The sequence below is a fragment of the Chrysemys picta genome, chromosome 4, assembly GCF_011386835.1.
Source record: "Chrysemys picta bellii isolate R12L10 chromosome 4, ASM1138683v2, whole genome shotgun sequence".
Classification (NCBI taxonomy): Eukaryota; Metazoa; Chordata; order Testudines; family Emydidae; genus Chrysemys; species Chrysemys picta.
In genome coordinates, this window is record NC_088794.1 from 96,502,324 (window position 1) to 96,523,460 (window position 21,137).

The following is a 21,137-nucleotide window of genomic DNA, read 5'->3' on the forward strand; positions in this document are numbered from 1 at the left end:
AAGGCACAAGCATTCCCACCTCTTCCCGATCCACAGAGGTAAGTTAAATACAATGCCCTTTCCCACCCATTTTCACCTACCCAGCATGGACCACAAGGAAAGTCAATCTCCTTCACTATGTTAGTTAAGTCCCTTTCCTCTATTCCTCATCTTCACTCATGTTCTCAAAAAGCGTGAGAAGATCAGTCTAAAGCATACAAGTTTAGGCAGAAATCTCAATATATTTTTGTTCCCCTTAATTTTTTCCCTAAATATACAGGTCTTTTGAATACAGATATAGCTTACATGGCAGAATTATATAGACAATATCAGAGCACATTTACAGCTTTAAACTTAGCAGCTGAAATCTCAGTTCCAGTGGCAGCTTCACAAGGGCTTAGTGGCTCCACAGCCTAACATTTAAATGGTTTGCCAAGTTCTTTTGTTTGCAAGGTGACAAGCTGACAGTTCAGAACACTACAAAATGTCATACACTTGCTCGTCTGCGTTTGGAAGGCTCATGAGCAATCCGATTTAAATGTACAACTTGTTAATAAGAGACTAGTAAGTACTAAGGCTCAAGTTCTTTTTGCTATTTGCTAAACCTAGGCATTTCATAGTTTCTCAAAATGGCCCCATGGAGTTACTGACACACCAAGAGAGGTCTAAAGAAAGTCTACTCAACATGCCTTGCCCATCACAGGTTAGTTGTCACCAGATTACATCAATCAACTTTGAAAGTTCTGCAGTTTGGCCATAAGATGAGGCTACACTGCAATTACTGGCCTGTAAGCTTAGTTAGTTTCAAGCTGGCAAGAGAACAGGCCCTGGGGCTTCCACTGACACAGCATTTCAGCTGCCTTATGTAGCAAGTTCTCAAATGGAAACTCATCTCTCATCACTGCATACAGGGAGTTAAGCTCCAAAATCAGTGGAGATTTCACCATCCCCAGCCAAAGTAGCACATATGTAGTTTTCACTTATGTTCCTCCCAATAGTCCCCCTCCCCCCAAAAAAAACAAAATGCCATATTGGAGAGAGAGACTTTCATATGCAAAAAATATTTTAATATAGTAAACAAGTCAATTTACCTTTCACATGTTTTAAATAAGTTTGTTCATTAGTAAACAAAGCTATTTTTCCAAAACAATAGAACACTGCCTCTAAATGCATATTCTGCTCTCAGTTGATCCTATAAGTGGTGAAAAATTTGAACACCAGTAGCATTTCACAGGTAACAGAGTGGCATAAATAGAAGAACAGAGCATCAACAGCGAGTCAAAGGGAAAAGCTGACCCTGGTGATGGGGAATATTAAGCCACAGAATTCTCTTGAAGGAAAGACTAAAAATACTAGCTAAGATTCTATTGGTAGAAGTGTTCTCTTTCCATGCCTACCACTCATGTTTGCCTTGAGAGTTAAAGTTCCCTAAGCCATGCCTAAATTAAGGGAAAAGGTGCTATAAAAAAAAACCCAAGCTAGAAAACTGATTGAAAACCATATTTAACTCAGATGCAGACACCGCTGTACAATTCATTTTTTTTTTTAAACCAGATCAAAAGTAGATTTAAACATATTCACTTGTTAGTACATTTGTGTTAAATAGGGCTTTCAATTGAAGTAATCTAGCCGGAATCAAAAAAACCCACCCTGTCCCCCTAATCTAAACCAGGCTCTACTGATGCATACAAGGAGACCCAAAACCATAGCTCTGGAGATGCTAATCAGAAGAAGACAGCCCTCTGGAATCACTCTTGATGAGCATAGCAAATAAGAGAATACGCTGCATTCTTTCCCTCTCCCAGCCTAGAAATCCAACACAGCATGGAGTTTTCTTTACTAAAAGAAACTTAGTAAAGCTGGGGGTCACATGCACTCTTCTGACGGGGTCTGTATGGCTTTAGGCATCCTTTAGCCACCAGGATCATTGCAACTTTGGAGCTTGGTTTCCTGCGATAGCCCTTTAAAACCAGTCAGGGTGTGCTCATTGTGTAGTTTACATAGCATATCTCTCACTTCTATACAGTTCTCGTCCGACTGTATATATCTACAAATACATACACAGATATAAACGAAATGCATCTGGGTACATTTCAGCTAGGCTGACATACCTGAGCTCCACTCTCTGTGGCTTCCCAGTACCGTTTACACCGTATTAAAACTAATAATTACAATTCACTCTGCCCGAGTCCAGCGCAAACCGATGGATGGGCAAACAGAGCCTCTAGTTGCGTGTCCGCGCCACTGTCCGCAAGGAGCAGACGCCGGAGCGAGGGGCGATGGTCCCGTGGCCCCCGGGCGGAGGCGAAGGCGAGTCAGGGTCGGTGGAGGCCGGTAGCTTGCAGAGGGAGCCGCCGGGCCCCTGTCCGGGTGGGGTCTCTGGGCTGCGCCATGTCCCGAGCTCGGCCCCCGCTTCCCCGCGATCAGTGGCTCCGATGCACCCGCTGCAGCACGGTGGGGTCGGGGGCTGGGCCGGGCTCGTTGCTCGACGGTGGCGTTGTCGAGGTGGCAGCGAGCTCAGTCCCGGCCGCCCCTTGGCCGGAACCCGGCCGCGTAAGCGGCTCCGTGGGGCTGGCTCCCCCGTGCCGCTCCGTGTGGGGCCCGTGCGTCGTCCGGCCGGGGGTGCTGGGCCCTGTCGGCTGGCGCACCGGCTGCCAGATGAGGCTGTAGTAGACGGCGAGCACGATGGCAGCCAGCGAGACGGAGAGCACGTAGGCCAGCACCGTGGCCAGGCGCACCCACTTCTTGTTGGTCTTGGCCGCCATCCGCGCCTTCTTGTCCCCGGTGTAGGTGGCGGGCTTGCCCCGCTCCGCCGGCGGCTCCTTCTCCTTCATGGGGGCCCGGCCCTTGGCCCGCTGCTCCACCGCCCCCTCCGTGGTGGGGGCTCCGCGCCGAGCCGGCCCCGCTCAGGACATGCCGGGGGCCCCGGCGCGGGGGAGGGGCTGGCGGCCCCGCGGCTGCTGCTGCCCGCCTGGATGCGGGGCCCGGCGGCTGCGACCCAAGCGGCCGCCGGGGCAGGAGGCGCCGTCTCCGCCGAGATCCCCGCGCTTCGCGTCGCTCGGGGGCCCGCGCGCTCCGTGTCTCCTGGTAGCGGTGCCGGTGGTCGCTTCGCAGCGCGGAACACGCGCGGGAGGGGGAGGAGTAGCGATGGGCGGCTCTTAAAGGGGCAACAGGGAGGAGGGCGTGTCCTTAAAGGGGCAATGCCCGCCCGCCCGGGCAGCCACCTGCCAGCGCCGAGCAGGGCAGACCGCTGTCTCGGCCCCGCCCGCCCCGAATCCACCAATGGGCACTGATCTGTCAACAGCGCCACGTGCCACGCTGCTCCGGGCCCCGCACAGACCCGCGGCGGCGGCGCGCGGCCCGACCCACGTGGCTGGCTGCTGCTGGCCATGTCCCGCTCTGCGCAGTAGGCCCGCAGCGCTTCCCTGCGACTGTCAGCACGGTCCGGGCATGGCGCCTGACCGGGATTATATCAGCTGGCAGGACGAGCACGGCTGAGGCGGCTGTGCAGGCGCTGAGGCGCCGGGTTCAGCACCGTGTCAGCCAAGCCCTGCTGGCACAGAGTGTCCTCACGCTCATATTTATAACACGTGTCATCACCCAACCCAACTTACCAAGCTTTGCCCAGGGCAGTGCAACACTACAGAGATATAGAACCAAATGGGAGGCAGGGGGGAAGAAGCAAGCCACAGCTGTCCAGCACTGGAGAAGGGAGACAGAGGTGAGAAATACCTACCACATGGGTTTCCTTGTCAGAGGATGGATGACTTTATAGTGCCTCAATGGCAATGGGTGTGTGGCCCAGCTTGCAATTCCAGCAAATGCTAGAGGAAGTCGCAGCTACCCTGGTAGTCATGGGAATTTGGTGAGAGGCAATTATGGCACCCTTCTACTGGGGGCTGACCCCTAATAAAGCTCTTATATAGAGCTTATTATCCCTACATCTAGGGTGACCAGATGTCCCGATTTTATAGGGACAGTCCCGATTTTTGGGTCTTTTTCTTATATAGGATCCTATTACCCCCCACCCTCTTTCCCGATTTTTCACACTTGCTGTCTGGTCACCCTACCTACATCCCAAAGAGCTCTAAAGGAGATCAGCAGGGCTTAAATTCAGCAGGAGCTGTCCAGAGCAGAGCTCAGGTAAATATTTTCAAATCCGTGGGGCAGAAGCCCCAGCCCAGCTCCTTCAGGAAATACTCTATGAGAATTTAAGCCCTGGAGATCAGTGTGATTATCCTAATTTCACATGAGAAAACTGATGCATAGAGAGAGGAAGTGACTTGCTTAAGGTCATCCTGCAAACCAGTGGTAGACCCAGAAATAAAGCCCATTCCTCATGCAGGCCCAGCCAATGCTCTATCTCCAGAGCCACGCTGCCCTCAGTGAGGCTTCCCATTGACTCCAATAGGCTTTGGATCAACTTGTCACATTTATGACAGGTTTCAGAGTAGCAGCTGTGTTAGTCTGTATCCGCAAAAAGAAGAACAGGAGTACTTGTGGCACCTTAGAGACTAACAAATTTATTAGAGCATAAACTTTCGTGGACTACAGCCCACTTCTTCGGATGCACGCAAAAAGAAGAACAGGAGTACTTGTGGCACCTTAGAGACTAACAAATTTATTAGAGCATAAGCTTTCGTGGACTACAGCCCACTTCTTCGGATGCTCCGAAGAAGTGGGCTGTAGTCCACGAAAGCTTATGCTCTAATAAATTTGTTAGTCTCTAAGGTGCCACAAGTACTCCTGTTCTTCTTTTTGTCACATTTAAACTCTTGTAAAGTCAAACTCAGTTGCATAAGGTCCTCCAAAGTCTGTTGAGACCTTAGATGGCTTTAAGCAAAAGAAAACAAAGTACAGATTTGCCTAATCTGAGTTTTTGTTGGGAGGGATTTTCTCAGTCAAGTAAGAGTAACACCCCCTGAAATCTCCTCTCCTTCGGATGTGTTGCCACTGTAGGTGCAATGGCTACAGATATTGCAACTGTGAAAGGGATGAAAATGACATGAAATGGTATAGAGCAGTGATTCTCAACCTTTTTTCATTTGCCGACCCCTAAACAATTTTAAATGGAGATAGGAAACCCTTTGGAAATCTTAGACATAGTCTGTGGACCTCCAGGGGTTTGCAGACCACAGGTTGAGAACCACTGGTATAGAGGGAGCTAGAGAAACTAGTGGTGCCCTGACGGGCCATGAAGAAATTAGCACCCATGTGAGATTACCTTTCTGGAAAAATAATTTAAGAGAATTAAGGTTACAAAATATTTAATTTTTTAACTGAAAAGGGTTAAAAGTTTTGAAAACTCTTAAAACTGTTTTTTTCAAAATTCTTCGCAAAAATTGACTTGTTTTGACCTGAAAGCTCAGCAATAATTTGCATAGCAAGCCACCCCCACCCCAACTCTTCTTTCCATCCTTCCCCCTTGTAAATCCTAGACAGGCTACTGGGAAAGGAAACAACTAAATTGGGGCAGAGTGCTCAAGATCAGTCCAGTCAAACTTAGAGATCAAGATCAGTCCAGTCAAACCAGTCAAAGGTACACTTGAAACAGACAATATAAAACCATATTTTATACTGTACTTGCTTTTTTATATTATTTTATTTTTGTATTACTAGTAACAGCATTTTAGAAACTGGGAAATGAAATATTTGTTCTTTTCCATTTGGCAAACAATCAGCATTTTTATTGTGATCTGAAAGGAGCAAAAAATTAACAGGACTGTTCTTTAACATAGACAACTTACTAAACTTCAACTTATGACATGCCTTATCATTTCAAAATATTATTTCTTGGAACGCCAGCATCACCCACAATGTCAGTTTATATCTGTGGAAAATATGTGTTAATGGCTGTTACATCTTCATACAAGCACCTATTCTAGTCTATTCTAGTTTTTATACTACACCTGTCACTGTGGTACCTGAGCACTTTGCCCTAACTGAAGTCAGGTTCCAGGGATCTGAATAATTATAAGATATGATTTACAATAGTAAACCTTTCATGAACTGGAGAAATAAGTTGTCGTTGTTTTAGAAATTCTGTAACACACAAGGGTTTTGCTGTTTCATAGACTTTGAGTTTAAGTAGATGGAAGCAATTTCTCAATTCCAACAAAATAAATTTTTAATTGACCCTAGTTCTCACAAAAGCAGAGTTTTGACTAATTCTTCCTGGCTGGTTTCTCTTAACATTTAATGATAAACTCATCCCTGTCTCTGTTTTTTATTCAACTTCTCAGTGGTTTTCAATCCTTTCAACCACTTTGTCCTTCTTTAGCACCTCAAGCAAAAAATCAGACACACCAGCATACTCTTCTCCTGCTTTGAATATATCTTTCTGACTCCTCATTTTGGAAGGAGGCTTTACAATTTCTCATCAGTCCCTCTGTTACAGAGTGTCTTAAGGCTCTGTCTTTGGACTTCTTCTCTTCTTCACCTATCTCCTACCTTTGAGACATTTTATTGCTATCTTCAGTCTTGGATATCACTTCTAAACAGGAGACACCCACATTTGTATCTCCCTCAGCTTACTCACTGATCCCTCTATCTCCCATCTATCTCCCCATTGTGAGTCAGCTCTTGGCTACACCGTAACTTCCTACTATTGAATGCTACAAAGGCTAAGGTCCTTCTTCTGGGGAAAAAAGTCTCCTTGAACCCCCTATCAATCTCAGTTTAATGCCTAACTTCCTTCTGAGTTTATATATCTAGGAATTAGTCTGCCCCAAATTCATAAATTCTTAGTCACCCTCTTCTTGCATTACCATCATTCAGATTACCATCATCTTGCCTCTTGTGAATCCTGGTTTGTACCCAAATGACTTACTATCTCAGTTCTTGTAATTCATAAAGTGCTTCCTTAAGCCCTGCTCTCTAAATTTCAGGGTGTAAAGACTGACAAAGCTGGTCTACTCACACCCTGCAGGATGGGGAACCATTTCATCCCCAATCTCTCGTCTTTCCAACGGATTCCTCTCCAACATTGTCTTCATCTTCAAAACTCCCCACACATGCACTCCCTCCGACTTTATGATTATTGATTTTGTATTCTGGTGGTGCGTAGGGTCCATTATGCTAGGCACTACACATCACGGGCCAGGGCTCAAGTCCTGATGTCATGTTCAGGAACACCATTCAAGCACTTACTTTCAGAGCTGGAGCAGCGTTCCAGTACTGTCAATTAGTGATAGTACCGGAAATGTGTTTCAACACTTCTGTTTTTAGGACTCAAGCACTGCTAGATGCACATATAACAAAAAGCAGTCGCTGCCCCCATGATTTTACAATCTACATATAAGAGATAACAGGTGGATACATCTAAGAGGTAGTGGAAGCACAAGGTAACAGTGAGATGGTTATGATTAGTGTAATAAGAAGCAGTCACAGCTGCCTAATGTAATCCTACTTCCCTGATATCAAATCCACCTACTTCCCAGCAGCCCATTCCACTCCTCCTCTTGGTTTCTGTCCTGTTCTACTTCTGATGGCTACTCCTTCCCTGGCGCTGCCCCATCTATCTGGAACAATCTTCCCATCCTTCCTCTGAACCACTGAGTCAAATCCTTTTTTTAAAATCTCATCTTAAACCATCCCTTTTCCTTTCAGTTTTGGATTGACTTCTTGCAGCGCATTTTATGAGACTGTGTGTTACACAGATGCTCTGCAGAAACACAATCGACTACCATGCCAAAAGGGATTTTAAAAACTGTCACAACTAAAGGTTAATTGAAAGAAAATAACTCCACCAAAATGTTGAGAGGAATTAGATGTTGTTAAAGGTTGCCCCCCTCCTCCCCCCATGCCAAGGCCTGGCTGCCTCTGTGCTCGATATGACAAGCTCAATTAATTACGTAAGAAATTGTTGACGTGCGCACCAGTCAGTCATAAGCTTTTCTTTTCACCACCAGCAAATCAGTGTGGTTTTCTCTTGATGTCCCTTTGTTAGAGTGCAGCCAGCTAGCTGAAAGGGTGTTCCCTGTGTTCCTAATCTCTTTAGTACCCTGTTAATAACAACTTTTAAAGCAACACACTCAGACAAATGAGAGCCAGGAAGCCAGATCTACCTTAATGATACTTTCTTTTTGTCCCTGGCATTTTAGGAAAAGGGTCAAACTGTGCATTGAATAGTCTCCCATAGCTCGAGGGAAGAGCTGCAGGGGTGGAGAGAAAGCAGAGGTATTTTGTAGCCAATGAACATGTCAGGCACGCAAACAGAATGTAGCTTACTGGGTTGCCACTGTCACACACTGTGGTGTGGGCAATACACTCTAGTGGTCAGAGAAAGACTCAGGCCTAATGGTCAGAGCAGAGCTGGAAGGTGGAACCGGAGCCAGGAGACAAGCCAATGGCCGGAGGCAGGAATTTTAGAGAAAGGTAGAGACTAGGGCTGGAACAGCAGCAGATGTGGGTTGGAGCAAGGATCAGTACAGGAAGCAGGTCTGGCACAGCTTCAGAAATAGAATGCATTGAACAGCCACTGTGCTCCTGTTGCTACAAGGCTTAAATGATCTGCTGGCTCTTCTGTCCACTCTGGGAGCAGCGGGGTTGCTAGGCAATGGTGCCAAGAGGCAGCTGAGTTCTAGACAGCCACCTGATACTTGCTAAATGTCCTCAATGCCCACGGAAGACATTAGGAGTTGAGGGTGCTCGGCACCTCACAGAATTGGACCCTCTATAAATAGAAGAAGGAGTGAGACCCTTGAGATCCTTTTGGCTTGCATCTGAAGAAGTGAGGTTCTTACCCACGAAAGCTTATGCTCCCAATACTTCTGTTAGTCTTAAAGGTGCCACAGGACCCTCTGTTGCTTTTTACAGATTCAGACTAACACGGCTACCCCTCTGATACTTGGCCTTTATGGCATTCTCTGCCATCTGTTTATTTTTAACAGAGAGCTACACTCTCCCTTTGAGACCATACTGTTCATTAGCTGCTGCTTGCTGAGCTCCACTCTTTCTTGGGCTTCATAGAATCATAGATCATAGAATCATAGATTATAGGACTGGAAGGGACCTCGAGAGGTCATCGAGTCCAGTCCCCTGCCCGCATGGCAGGACCAATTACTGTCTAGACCATCCCTGATAGACATTTATCTAACCTACTCTTAAATATCTCCAGAGACGGAGATTCCACAACCTCCCTAGGCAATTTATTCCAGTGCTTAACCACCCTGACAGTTAGGAAGTTTTTCCTAATGTCCAACCTAGACCTCCCTTGCTGCAGTTTAAACCCATTGTTTCTGGTTCTATCCTTAGAGGCTAAGGTGAACAAGTTCTCTCCCTCCTCCTCATGACACCCTTTTAGATACCTGTAAACTGCTATCATGTCCCCTCTCAGTCTTCTCTTCTCCAAACTAAACAAACCCAGTTCTTTCAGCCTTCCTTCATAGGTCATGTTCTCAAGACCTTTAATCATTCTTGTTGCTCTTCTTTGGACCCTTTCCAATTTCTCCACATCTTTTTTAAAATGCGGCGCCCAGAACTGGACACAATACTCCAGCTGAGGCCTAACCAGAGCAGAGTAGAGCGGAAGAATGACTTCTCGTGTCTTGCTCACAACACACCTGTTAATGCATCCCAGAATCATGTTTGCTTTTTTTGCAACAGCATCACACTGTTGACTCATATTTAGCTTGTGGTCCACTATAACCCCTAGATCCCTTTCTGCCGTACTCCTTCCTAGACAGTCTTTTCCCATTCTGTATGTGTGAAATTGATTTTTCCTTCCTAAGTGGAGCACTTTGCATTTGTCTTTGTTAAACTTCATCCTGTTTAACTCAGACCATTTCTCCAATTTGTCCAGATCATTTTGAATTATGACCCTGTCCTCCAAAGTAGTTGCAATCCCTCCCAGTTTGGTATCATCCGCAAGCTTTCTATGCCAATATCTAAGTCGTTGATGAAGATATTGAACAGAGCCGGTCCCAAAACAGACCCCTGCGGAACCCCACTCGTTACGCCTTTCCAGCAGGATTGGGAACCATTAATAACAACTCTCTGAGTACGGTTATCCAGCCAGTTATGCACCCATAATACTTCTGCTTCCTCTAGAGCAGCGGTTCTCAAACTGTGGGTTGGGACCCCAAAGTGGGTTGCAACCCTGTTTTAATGGGGTCGCCAGGGCTGGTGTTAACTTGCTGGAGCTCGGGGCCAAAGCCCTGGGGCGGCAGGGCTCAGGCTTAGGCTTAGGCTTTCCCTCCCTCCTGCCCCCCGCCCGGAGCTGGCTCAGCCTTTGCCCCACCTCTGGATCACGTAGTAATGTTTGTTGTCAGAAGGGGGTTGCGGTGCAATGAAGTTTGAGAACCCCTGCTCTAGAGCCTTGCCCAGTCAAATGGGTCCTACTAATTTCCTTGCCTTTAGGATTAGTTTTAATTCCTGGTTGCTGACATCGACTCAGCCTCAAACCTGCATTTTAGAATCCTGTTGCTTAGACCAGGCTGTTGTCTACGGTCCTGTGAGGTTTTAGTCTGCTCTTTTAAGTGCCCCGTAAGAATGTAGTTGACAGATTGACTCATACCATTGACCTCATACCAAGTTCTTTGTCTGGTAATGGATAGTATTTGGTGCTTGCATGCAGCCACGTTCCCGGTCCTCCTCCACATAAGCCCTTGCATGCAGCCACGTTCCCGGTCCTCCTCCACATAAGCCCTAGCCCTCTCCACATATGCAATGCATCTCTCTAATTGTACAGTGTTGAACACAGGAAGAATATTCTTTGTGACCCCCGCAGGTGATCAGCTTTCACCCCAAGCTATGAGTTTTGATTACCATTATTATTGTAGCTTGCAGAGTTGCAAATGTTATTCATTACTATAAAATTATACAATCCTTTTTTAAATCTAGCCGCAGTTTTGTCTCGATGCCCTCCTGCTGTGATGTGACTTCTACAGGCTGATTACAGACTCTGTAAAGAATCATTAATTTTTATTGGTTATACTTGTGCTGCCTTTAAATTTCACACTGTCCCCTTGTTCTTGTATTATGGATCAGGATTTTAAAAAAGAAGAGACTGATGGTTTTCACTATGTGCTTCCTAATCTTAAACAAGTCTAGCCCATCCCTTTACATTCATCTTTTTTCTAGGTGGAAGAGACCTTGAGTAAATACTTGCTTACTTAGCCTTGAGCTTTTTGTCATATCACCCCAAGATCCCTAGGCCCTTCATGGTAAAGGTAGGATTTCTGACTCTGCCCTCTTTCCCTTATTATGAAGCATTCCTCATTTCATCCTCTGATTCCCTCCTCCCACTCCAGTCCTGGAGATGGAGCCTGCTCCCTCCCTCCCCAGCCATTTCTCCTATTCATTCTAGGGACATTTTCATACATGCTCTGGCATCGCCTGTGGCTCATGTGTGAAGATCTTGTCTCTGTTTCTTCCAAGTGTCCCTTGTCAACTTAATTGAAGGCTAGGTGGTCTTTTAATCGTCTTTGTTTCTGATTAAGCTGCCATGGCAGCAGTTTGCACAACACAGGGAAGATTCTCTACTGCAATTCTGTGCAGTCCCCGAAGATGTATTTTTCCAAGGGCAGTACCCTCCGATGGAGACAGCCCTTTGTTGCTCAGGGCACTGATGCCTCAGCAGCCTCCCTGTCATTATGGCACATTAGAACGTGTTGTTTTATTTACATCTTGCAGAAGATCCACAGAATGAGAGTGTATTCTACTGCAGTGTGTGTGTGGCGCAGGGGTCTCAAACACGCGGGCCGCATGCGGCTCGTGGGGTTCTTATGTGCGGCCCGGCAAGCTCCGCACGCCCCCCCCCCCGTGGCGCCGCGAGCCCCGCACCGCTCCCTGAAGCGGCTGAACTACTGTATGTCCCTGCAGTCCCGGGCAGGGGGGTGGGAGGCGAGTAGAGGGCTCCGTGCTCTTGCAGCTCCCATTGGCCGGGAACTGGGAACCGCGGCCAATGGGAGCTTTGGGGGAGGTACCTGGAGGAGCAGCAAGAGCAGCAGCTGGTGTCGTTTCCCCCCCCAACCCCAAGGGACTCCGGTTGCTTCCTGGAGCGGAGCAGAGGGGAGCGGGTCAGGGACAGGGCAGGCAGGCAGGCAGGGAGCCTGCCCTGGCCACGGTGTGTGGCGCTGCCACCCTGGATCCGCTCTAGGTAAGCGGCGCCGGGCCAGAGCCCGTACCCCGCACCCTTCTGCACTCCAACCCCCTGTCCAGAGCCCCCTGCCACACCCTGCACCCCTCACGCACCCAAACCCCCTGCCTAGAACCCCTTGCCACACAATGCACCCCAACCCCCTGCTGCACCCCTCACCCTCCTGCACTCCAACTCTCTGCCCTGAGCCCCTGCAGCCCCCTGCACACCTCCTGCACCCCACACCCCAATTTCCTGCCGTACCCTGCACACCTCCTGCACCTCAACTCCCTGCCCTGAGCCCTCGCCACACCCCACACCCCTCCTGCACCCCGAGGGGGCAGAGTTGGGGTGAGGACTTCAGGGAAGGGGTTGGAATGGGGGCAGGGAAGGGGCGAGAAGAGGCGGGGCAGGGGCGGGGCCTCATGGAAAGGGTGGAGTGTGGGCAGGGCCATGGGCAGCAAGTTGGGGGTGTCAGTGATGCGGCCCTCGGGCCAATGCACTAGTCCTCAGGTGGCCCTCGAGGTCTTCTGAGTTTGAGATCCCTGGTGTAAAGGAAAAACACCCCCAGGGGTCCAGAGGGAGGTGGGAGACAGTGACAGCTACTCTGTGCTGTGAGGCACTATTCTGGTGAATTTGTTCTGAAGAGATTTTTAAAGCATTTTTGAAATGCATACAAATGGAAGAAGGTTGAGGGTGAGTCCAGGCTCTGTAGTGACTGAAAACAGTCTAGCTGGGTTTATATAAGGTAAAGTTCACACAGCTTGGGAAACCCTGTTTTATTTTGGAATCAGCTGGGGGTTTGGCACAATGTCAGGTAGGGGCAGAAGCCACAGAGCTTCCTAAAGAATTTTCCACAAACGCAAACACACACACACACAAAATGAGGAGCAGCAGGAAATGAATTATACTAAATAAACAAGAGACTGAAGAATCTCTTACCAAAAAAAAAAAAAAAAAAGGACTGAAGAGACTTTTCAGATCAGAAAGGGATGACAGAGATTGCTTGGCAGTCCCCTTCAGCAGTCAGTGGGAAAAAGAGCTTTGCCAAATGCTGTAGTGAAAAAACTCGCTCTAATCTCAGGAGTTTCCAGTCCTTTTAGCTGTGTGCTTCACACATCAAAATATTTAAAAGAAAGTTGCACCTACCTTGGTAATTGCCATCTTCTGATAGTCACATGGTTGAATGCAAAGTATTTCTCGTCGGGTGTGAATCTGAGAGTTGCATTCATAGTCATCTGTGACACCCGCATTGCAGGGACCTGGTGTCAGAAATCAGAAAGCAGCTGCTTCAGCAGAAGTTTCATAAGCAGGAAACAAAAAGAACATTGCTGTTGAGCATCCAAAGACACTCTGAATTCGGTCCGGGGGCGCTCCGGGTGCTGGGGGGAGGGGTGGCCCGGGACTGGTGCTGGGTGGGGGCGGGTAGAGGCGCATGGCCCTGGACTACTGCTGGTGCTGGGGCGGGGGGGAGTGGTGCAGGTGGTGGTGCGCAGCCCAGGGCCTATGCTGGTACTAGGGGAGAGAGGGTTGGTGAGATTGGCAAGCTCCCTTCCCAGCCCCAACCAGCATCGGTCCCTGCAGCTCCTAGCAGGAGGGGCGGTCAGGTGGGCTCCGTGTGCTGCTCCTGCCACAAGCGCCAGCTCCGCAGCTCCCATTGGCCGGGAACTGCAGCCAATGGGAGCTGAGGGGGCGGCACCTGTGGGCGCTGGCAGCACACGGAGCCCCCTGGTCCCTTTGTCTAGGAGCTGCAGGGACATGCTGGTGGGAGCCAGGTAGCCCCCCACAGGTAAGTGCCGCCCCGCACCGCAACATCCTGCCCCAGCCCTGAGCCCCCACCCACACACCCAAACTGCTGCTGCTGGCCCCAGCCACTGCAGAAGTCCCAGAGGTCACGGAAAGTCATGGAATCCGTGACTTCCGTGACAAACACGCAGCCTGAATTATTACTGATATTACTGTAGCACCCAGGAGCCCTAGTCCTGGGCTAGGATCCCATTATGCTAGGTGCTTCACAAACACAGAACAAAAAGATTGTCCCTGCCTCAGAAAGAGGCTAGAAGGATCAGGAGACATGCAGAACCTTGGGTGAAGTGTCTTGCTGTCATTTTGATAGAGGGACCATCCGAGGGATATTAATATGTAAGTTTTTACTGTACTGCATAGGGAACCAACACAGAAATTCCAGTCGCCAATATTTGGGTTGGGTGGAAAAGCAGGTCTTATACTCAGTGCGGTGGGAATTGCCTCTTTTAACCCCACAGCATGCGTCACCTAACAGTACAGTTGAAACAAGTTCCCTTACCTTGCACTTAACAGTGTGGTTTATGAAAATGCCATGCTTTTCAATTGCTCTCCAGCACCATGAGCCCCAGAGAACTTTCTAATAAAGGATCAGGCAAGCGTCCCTGTACTCCCACAGCAACCCCTTTTCACTTTGCTGCTTCCCTCAAATCCTGTGTTTAGCTAAGGAACCCAAATCAGGTGATTGCAGTCATATGCAATATTGAGCTGTTGCTTTTGGGGACTGTTTTCCAAAAATCTCTGCTAGTAATTTCCTTGTGCACTGGTTTCAGAGTAGCAGCCGTTTAATCTGTATCCACAAAAAGAACAGGCGTACTTGTGGCACCTTAGAGACTAACACATTTATTTGAGCATAAGCTTTCATGGGCTACAGCCCACTTCTTCAGATGCATAGAATGGAACATATATTGAGGAGATATATATACACACATACAGAGAGCATGAACAGGTGGGAGTTGTCTTACCAACTCTGAGAGGCCAATTAAGTAAGAGAAAAAATTTTTTGACGTGATAATCAAGATAGCCCAGTACAGACAGTTTGATAAGAAGTGTGAGAATACTTACAAGGGGAGATAGATTCAATGTTTGTAATGGCTCAGCCATTCCCAGTCTCTATTCAAGCCTAAATTGATTGTGTCTAGTTTGCATATCAATTCAAGCTCAGCAGTTTCTCGTTGGAGTCTGTTTTTGAAGCTTTTCTGTTGCAAAATTGCCACCCGCAGGTCTGTCATTGAGTGACCAGACAGGTTAAAGTGTTCTCCTACTGTTTTTTGAATGTTATGATTTCTGATATCAGACTTGTGTCCATTAATTCTTTTGCGTAGAGACTCTCCGGTTTGGCCAGTGTACATGGCAGAGGGGCATTGCTGGCACATGATGGCATATATCACATTGGTAGTACCCAGAAGTCACCTCCTACAAATGTGTAGGGTGACCAGACAGCAAGCGTGAAAAATCGGGACGGGAGGTGGGGGGTAATAGGAGTCTATATAAGAAAAAGACCCAAAAATCGGGACTGTCCCTATAAAATCGGGACATCTGGTCACCCTACAAATGTGATATATGCCATCATGTGCCAGCAATGCCCCTCTGCCATGTACATTGGCCAAACCGGAGAGTCTCTACAAACATTGAATCTATCTCCCCATGTAAGTATTCTCACACTTCTTATCAAACTGTCTGTACTGGGCTATCTTGATTATCACTTCAGAAGTTTTTTTCTCTTACTTAATTGGCCTCTCAGAGTTCGTAAGACAACTCCCACCTTTTCATGCTCTCTGTATGTGTATATATATCTCCTCAATATATGTTCCATTCTATGCATCCGAAGAAGTGGGCTGTAGCCCACGAAAGCTTATGCTCAAATAAATTTGTTAGTCTCTAAGGTGCCACAAGTACTTCTGTTCTTTTTTCTTGTGCACTGTTTGTTCCATTCAGTTATGTCATGCAAAAAGAAAACTGATCTCTTCCCAATGTCTAATTTTGCCCTCAGGAAAGAAGTAAAATTATTTCAAACATACTATGGTAATCAGGACCAATCAAGGCTGGAAGAGCTGAATAAAAGAACAAAGACAAATAAGAAAAGAAAAAGGGTTTCTGGGTAAACAAGGCAAAACACTTAATCAAAGAGACTCACTGGCAAGAGATGGCAACCACCCCACCTTGTGCTATGGTCTTGTCTGCCCTCACCAACTAGGCAGGGTTAGGATAGGAACCCTTCCATGAACACATAGGTGGGTCAGGCAATAGCACTGGTGTTTCAGGAGAGTGAATTCTTCCTGTAGAACTCTTCCTAAAATAGCAGTTCTGCAGTGTTGGGAAGGGAGCTGGGCTGCTCTCTTTGGGATCAGATACACACCAAAGTCCTGAGCACATGTGGTTATTAACGATTCTGCATAACTTTGTACAAAAAGAAGATATCATCCCCAGTGTCCTGGTAAAATTCAATTTTAGTAATTACATTCTATGGGTCAGAGCCTCTGCTGGTGTAAAGGGTCTAGCTCGTGATTTACTCTAGGCGAGGATTTGGCTCTGCCTACTAAATTTCCTCTGCAGTTTCATCTATAGCACATATTCTTTACTTCCTGCCCTATACGTTAACTTACTGTTGTTTTGCAAGACACCAACTTCATTTCAGCCCAAAGGTGATAGATGACATGATCTGGAATGTAGTTTGCAGAAGGTTTTGAGATGAAAAGAGTTAATATTATTATAAGGCTGAGAAATGCTGGGAAATGGTAAAAGCCTGTGACCCGCATTCTGGGTGTCATTCTGGCCCCTTTCCTCTGGAGCTCAAGCAAGTCGCCTCATCAGTAAATCCCCCTGACATAGCAGGGATTCTTTTGCCAGTGTAGGATTGTTGGAACAGTCCTGTGCTGCCCAACTATCCAGCCCTTGTAATAGGGTTGGTCCTAGTTGTAAGAGGAGTAGGTAAAAGCAAGGCTGAAGTGCGCTGAGCTCCAGCTATTATGGGTAGGTAAAATGGCCCAGAGGCAGCCATTCAAGACTGCTGTAACTTAGAGCAGCCCAGTTGTTCTTAGTTGCATGGGGAGACAGAGGTGGGCAGGGTCCATAATTTGGAGAGTACAATGAAGATTTAAAGCCATCTTTGCCATCCCTCAACCCCTGACTGGGTTGTGCCTCTGAAGTGGCACTGCTCAGGAAGTGCAGCTCAGAACCTCTGTCTCTCTCTCTCTCAAATGAGATTTGTGGGAGCTCAGTGTTTCTGAAAAGCAGTCCTGTTATACTTATGTACTTAAATAGGGATTTAGGACCCTAGCTCTAGACATCCATTTTGACCATTAGCAATATTTTAAGATAACGTTGGTTCAAAAAATCATTATTTACATCTTGAGGCAGCTACTAATACCCCTCCCATATGAGATGCTGCCACAGCACTGGTGTACCAGACACCGAACAGAGACAAAGATGACCAGAACAACTGTTACCACCCAATGGCTGAATTAGTGGCAAGAAGCAAGTGCCCAAAGCGAGCACATTCCAACCCAGCTCCTTGAAGACAGGACTCACGAAAGAGATTCGGAATGTTAGTGTCACGGTGTCTGTGCATTCATGACTTCCAGACTCGATTATTGCCATATGTCACTCCTGTGAATGAAAGCATTGACCTCAGAAAGCACTCACTATAGCTCAGCAACATAAGCTCCCCAAAGTTCATTATTCCTGTGTTACACTCTCTGCACTAGTTCCCGGCTGAATATTAAGTCAGGTTCCAGTTATTGGACCTGATCTTCAAAGTCATCTATGAGACTGCACTTGAGAGACTGCATTGCTCCCCATGATATGAGAGCTTCTCAGAAGAGCTGTGTTCCTGTGGACCAAGAACACTCAGCCCTTCTCATGAGCACAGAGAGAGATCTACGTTGGCACCTGGTCCACAGCATTGGGACTTACTTCCAGAAGAGATTAAAATGACCACAGACCTCAGTTCCTACCGAGCAGAATGTAAAACCCACTTCCGCGTGCTAACCTTCCCATAAAAAAAGAAAACAATCCCACCAACTCGGAGATGGAGAGAGAGAAACAAATATCCAGTGCGTAGAATTTTTAGATATCAGAATAAAGCTTTCAGATATCATGATATTGAACATGGTAGAAAACTTATTTATATTACAGTTGCATCTAGAGGCCCCACCCGAGATTGGGGCCCCAATGTGATGGGCACTGAACACACAAATAGGATGAACAATCCCTGTCTCAAAGAGTTTACAACCTAAATAGACAAGGCAGACAAAAGGTGGGTGGAGAAATGGATGCAGATAGGTGAAATAATTTGCCAAGGTCAACTAGTAGGTCAGTGACAAACTGGACATAGAACCAGGTCTCCTGATTTCCAGTCCCATATCTTATTCACTAGGTGAATACATAGAAAAATTAGATAGGTTAGTCAAAGCTCTGTGTTTCCCATTCTTGCTGCTTGGTTATCTGCAGTATATTGAGGGTTGTTCTGTTTTGTCTCATCCAATATCTCTGATCTGGAATTGCCCCGTTTCATCCAGCTTTGCTTACTTCTCATCCTCCTGTACATACATGTCTCTCTTTTACTGGCAACTTTCCTTCCTTACTCTTCTCCTTAACCTCTCACTCTCCTTTGGCTCTTTTCCCTCACAATACAAGTATGCTATAGTCTTTGCCATCTTAAGAAAATCAACATTGACACTCCCCCCCCCCCGCCCCCACCCACACACACACACTTGCCTCTCCAACTACCATCCCATCTCCCTTTCAGCTCCAAACCCACTGAACACACTAATTACAATCATTGTCGAGTTCCTCTCCTTCAGTTCCATCCTAGACCCTCCAATCCAGCTTCCACCCCTTGCACTCTAGTAAAACTGCTCTTGCCAAAGTCTCTAGACCTCTTCCTAGTTAAAGCTCAGAACTAGTACTCCGTCCTCAACTTACTTGCCTGTCTGCTGCCTTTGACACCATCAACCATGCTATTCTTCTTGAAATCTCCTCCTCCCTTGGCTTCCACAATTCTGTCCTCTCCTGGTTCTCCTTCTACCTCTCTAATTGTTCCTTCAGCATGTCCTTCAGAGGATCCTCCTTATCCTGCCTCCAGACCTCTGTGGAAGTTCCTCAGGGCTCTCTCCTTGGTTCCCTTCTCTTCTCCCTCTACTCCTTAACTCTGAGTAATCTCATCCACAAAAACCAATTCAACTCCAATCTCTATGATGACAATGGATAGATCTATCTCTTTACTCCAAATTTGTCTCCTTCTTCCATGCTAACATTTTGGCCTGTCTCTCTGACATTTTGTGGATATCTACCCATCAATTCAAACTCAACATGGCTAAAACTGAGCTCTTAATCTTCTCCCTACTGCTACCTGCTTTCTCAATCACAGAGGACAACAGCATCATCCTTTCTGGCACTCAGGCCCTAACCCAGCTGTAGGCTGAATACTGTAGATTAAATCCCAGTGATTTAAATCACCAATTTTAATTACGATTTAAATCAGCAAGCAGGAAACCTTAGTTTAAAAATCAATTTTAACTGTGTTTCATGGGTCCTTTTTAGTTATAGTCCTAAATGTAGGTTGATTCTCATTGGTTGGTAATCGTTAAAATATGTTATTTGCAACTAAATGTACACTAAATTTGGTGCTTCTTTTGGCTAACCAGGCAGATTCACTCTAGCTGTACACATTTATATAAGTGATTATTATATAGCTTAATTTACACTTATTCACAGTTTTAATTTTTGCATTTTTATTGTTCGAAAATGAATGATACATTTCTTATTTACTAGATGATTATTACCGTATATACTCTATCATAAGCCGGTTCTTTTATAAGCTGACCCCCCCACCCCCAAGATGGATAAGTAAAAATGGAAATTTTTTATGATCCATTCATAAGACAACCCTATAATTCAGGGGTCAGCAAACTGGCTCCCAGGCCATCAGGATAAGCTGCTGGCGGGCCATGATGGTTTGTTTACCTCTGTCTGCAGGCACGGAGGTAAACCTAAGTAAACAAAGTGTCCCGGCGCGCCAGCTGCTTACCCTGATGGGCCGGGACAGCAACTGGTGGGGAAATTTTTTGGGGAGAAGCTGGGGATCACCCCCCACATGACCCCACCCCTAGCCTAGGGCCCCCATACTCTCCCCATCCTATCCCTTCCCACCTTAGCTGGAGCAGGCCAGGGGAGGATGTCTCTGGCCTGGCTGGATCTGCTCCAGCAGGCTGGGCGGCGCGGCTGCAGCCTGCTCTGGTGGGCCAAATCAGGCGGTGCAGCTGCAGCCTGCCAGCCCCAGAGCTGCAGCTGCTTCGGAGGCTGGGGGGAGAGCAGCATGGCCAGAAGCGGAGAGACTCTGGCCCCGCCTCTTCCCTTCTGGCTCTGCTGGTTGTGCTGCCTCTCCTTGCTCCCTCTTTTGGGGGGAGGGGCTGAGTCCCACCTCTCCCTCTCTATACCTGTTCATAAGCTGACCCCCTTCTCTGATGCGTCCCTTTCTTACTAAAAAAAATGTGGCTTATGAACAAGTATATACGGTAATTCTTTACTTCTGACTTGTGTCATGCTCTGTTTGGATGGAAATTCAAATTCAATTAACACTGCACAAAACAGCATTTTAAAATGGTTTTTTATTAGTTAACTAAAATCCAAAATGTGCTGGAGACATATGAAAAGACATTTATCAGTAAGTTTCTCAAAACATGTTTTGCATTTAAAACTAACTAATTTATTAAACAAAGGAAGTATTATCCATAATTAATTAATTGATTAATAGATGTCATCCTCTCGCACCGAGTTTTTATTAATTAATTGGAAGAGGGAAAACAAGCTTTCCTGCAGTTTCAGCTCTCATTGGTTTCTTAACGTTGAATAAGCTAGTAATTGAACTGGGGAAATCCTAGGGCTTGTGTCAGACAGGAGGTCAAACTAAACAATCACAAGGCCCCATCTGACCTTGGAATCTGTGAGTAAACTGAAATAAAGAAAATATTCTCTCTGTGCCTGCAGAAGAGGCTACTGCTGTCAGAAGCTGGCTCCAGGTGCTTAGCCCATGACTTCCACCAGTTTAGAGGGTTGACGTTCTTTAAAACTTGGCAGCCAACATGTACTGCTTAATATTTTTTTTAATTTATTTTAAATTATTTTAAGAGATTAGAGTAAAGTTAGGACTTGACTCTTGACATAGGTTGTCATTATTTCAAATTTAATTTTAAATCCCGGCAGGTTTGTTTTAAAAAAAAAGTAAAGCTGTATTTTATTTAAATTAAAAAAAACCATTTTTTTTTATTTAAAA

The 21,137-nt window shown here is 46.6% G+C and overlaps 1 protein-coding gene and 1 long non-coding RNA gene across 2 annotated transcripts; one reads left to right on the forward strand and one right to left on the reverse strand.

The window, feature by feature from the left end:
• Positions 1-1,024: 1,024 nt before the first annotated feature.
• INAFM2 (InaF motif containing 2) lies at positions 1,025-3,196 on the reverse strand. Its single transcript, XM_008169946.4, has one exon. It carries the CDS (start codon positions 2,811-2,813, stop codon positions 2,403-2,405), a length of 411 nt encoding a protein of 136 aa, XP_008168168.1. The 5' UTR covers positions 2,814-3,196; the 3' UTR covers positions 1,025-2,402.
• An 8,705-nt stretch (positions 3,197-11,901) lies between these two features.
• Positions 11,902-17,963, forward strand: LOC135983136 (uncharacterized). Its single transcript, XR_010600646.1, has 2 exons — positions 11,902-12,079; positions 15,855-17,963. It is a non-coding gene; the product is annotated as an uncharacterized LOC135983136 (long non-coding RNA).
• Positions 17,964-21,137: the final 3,174 nt, after the last annotated feature.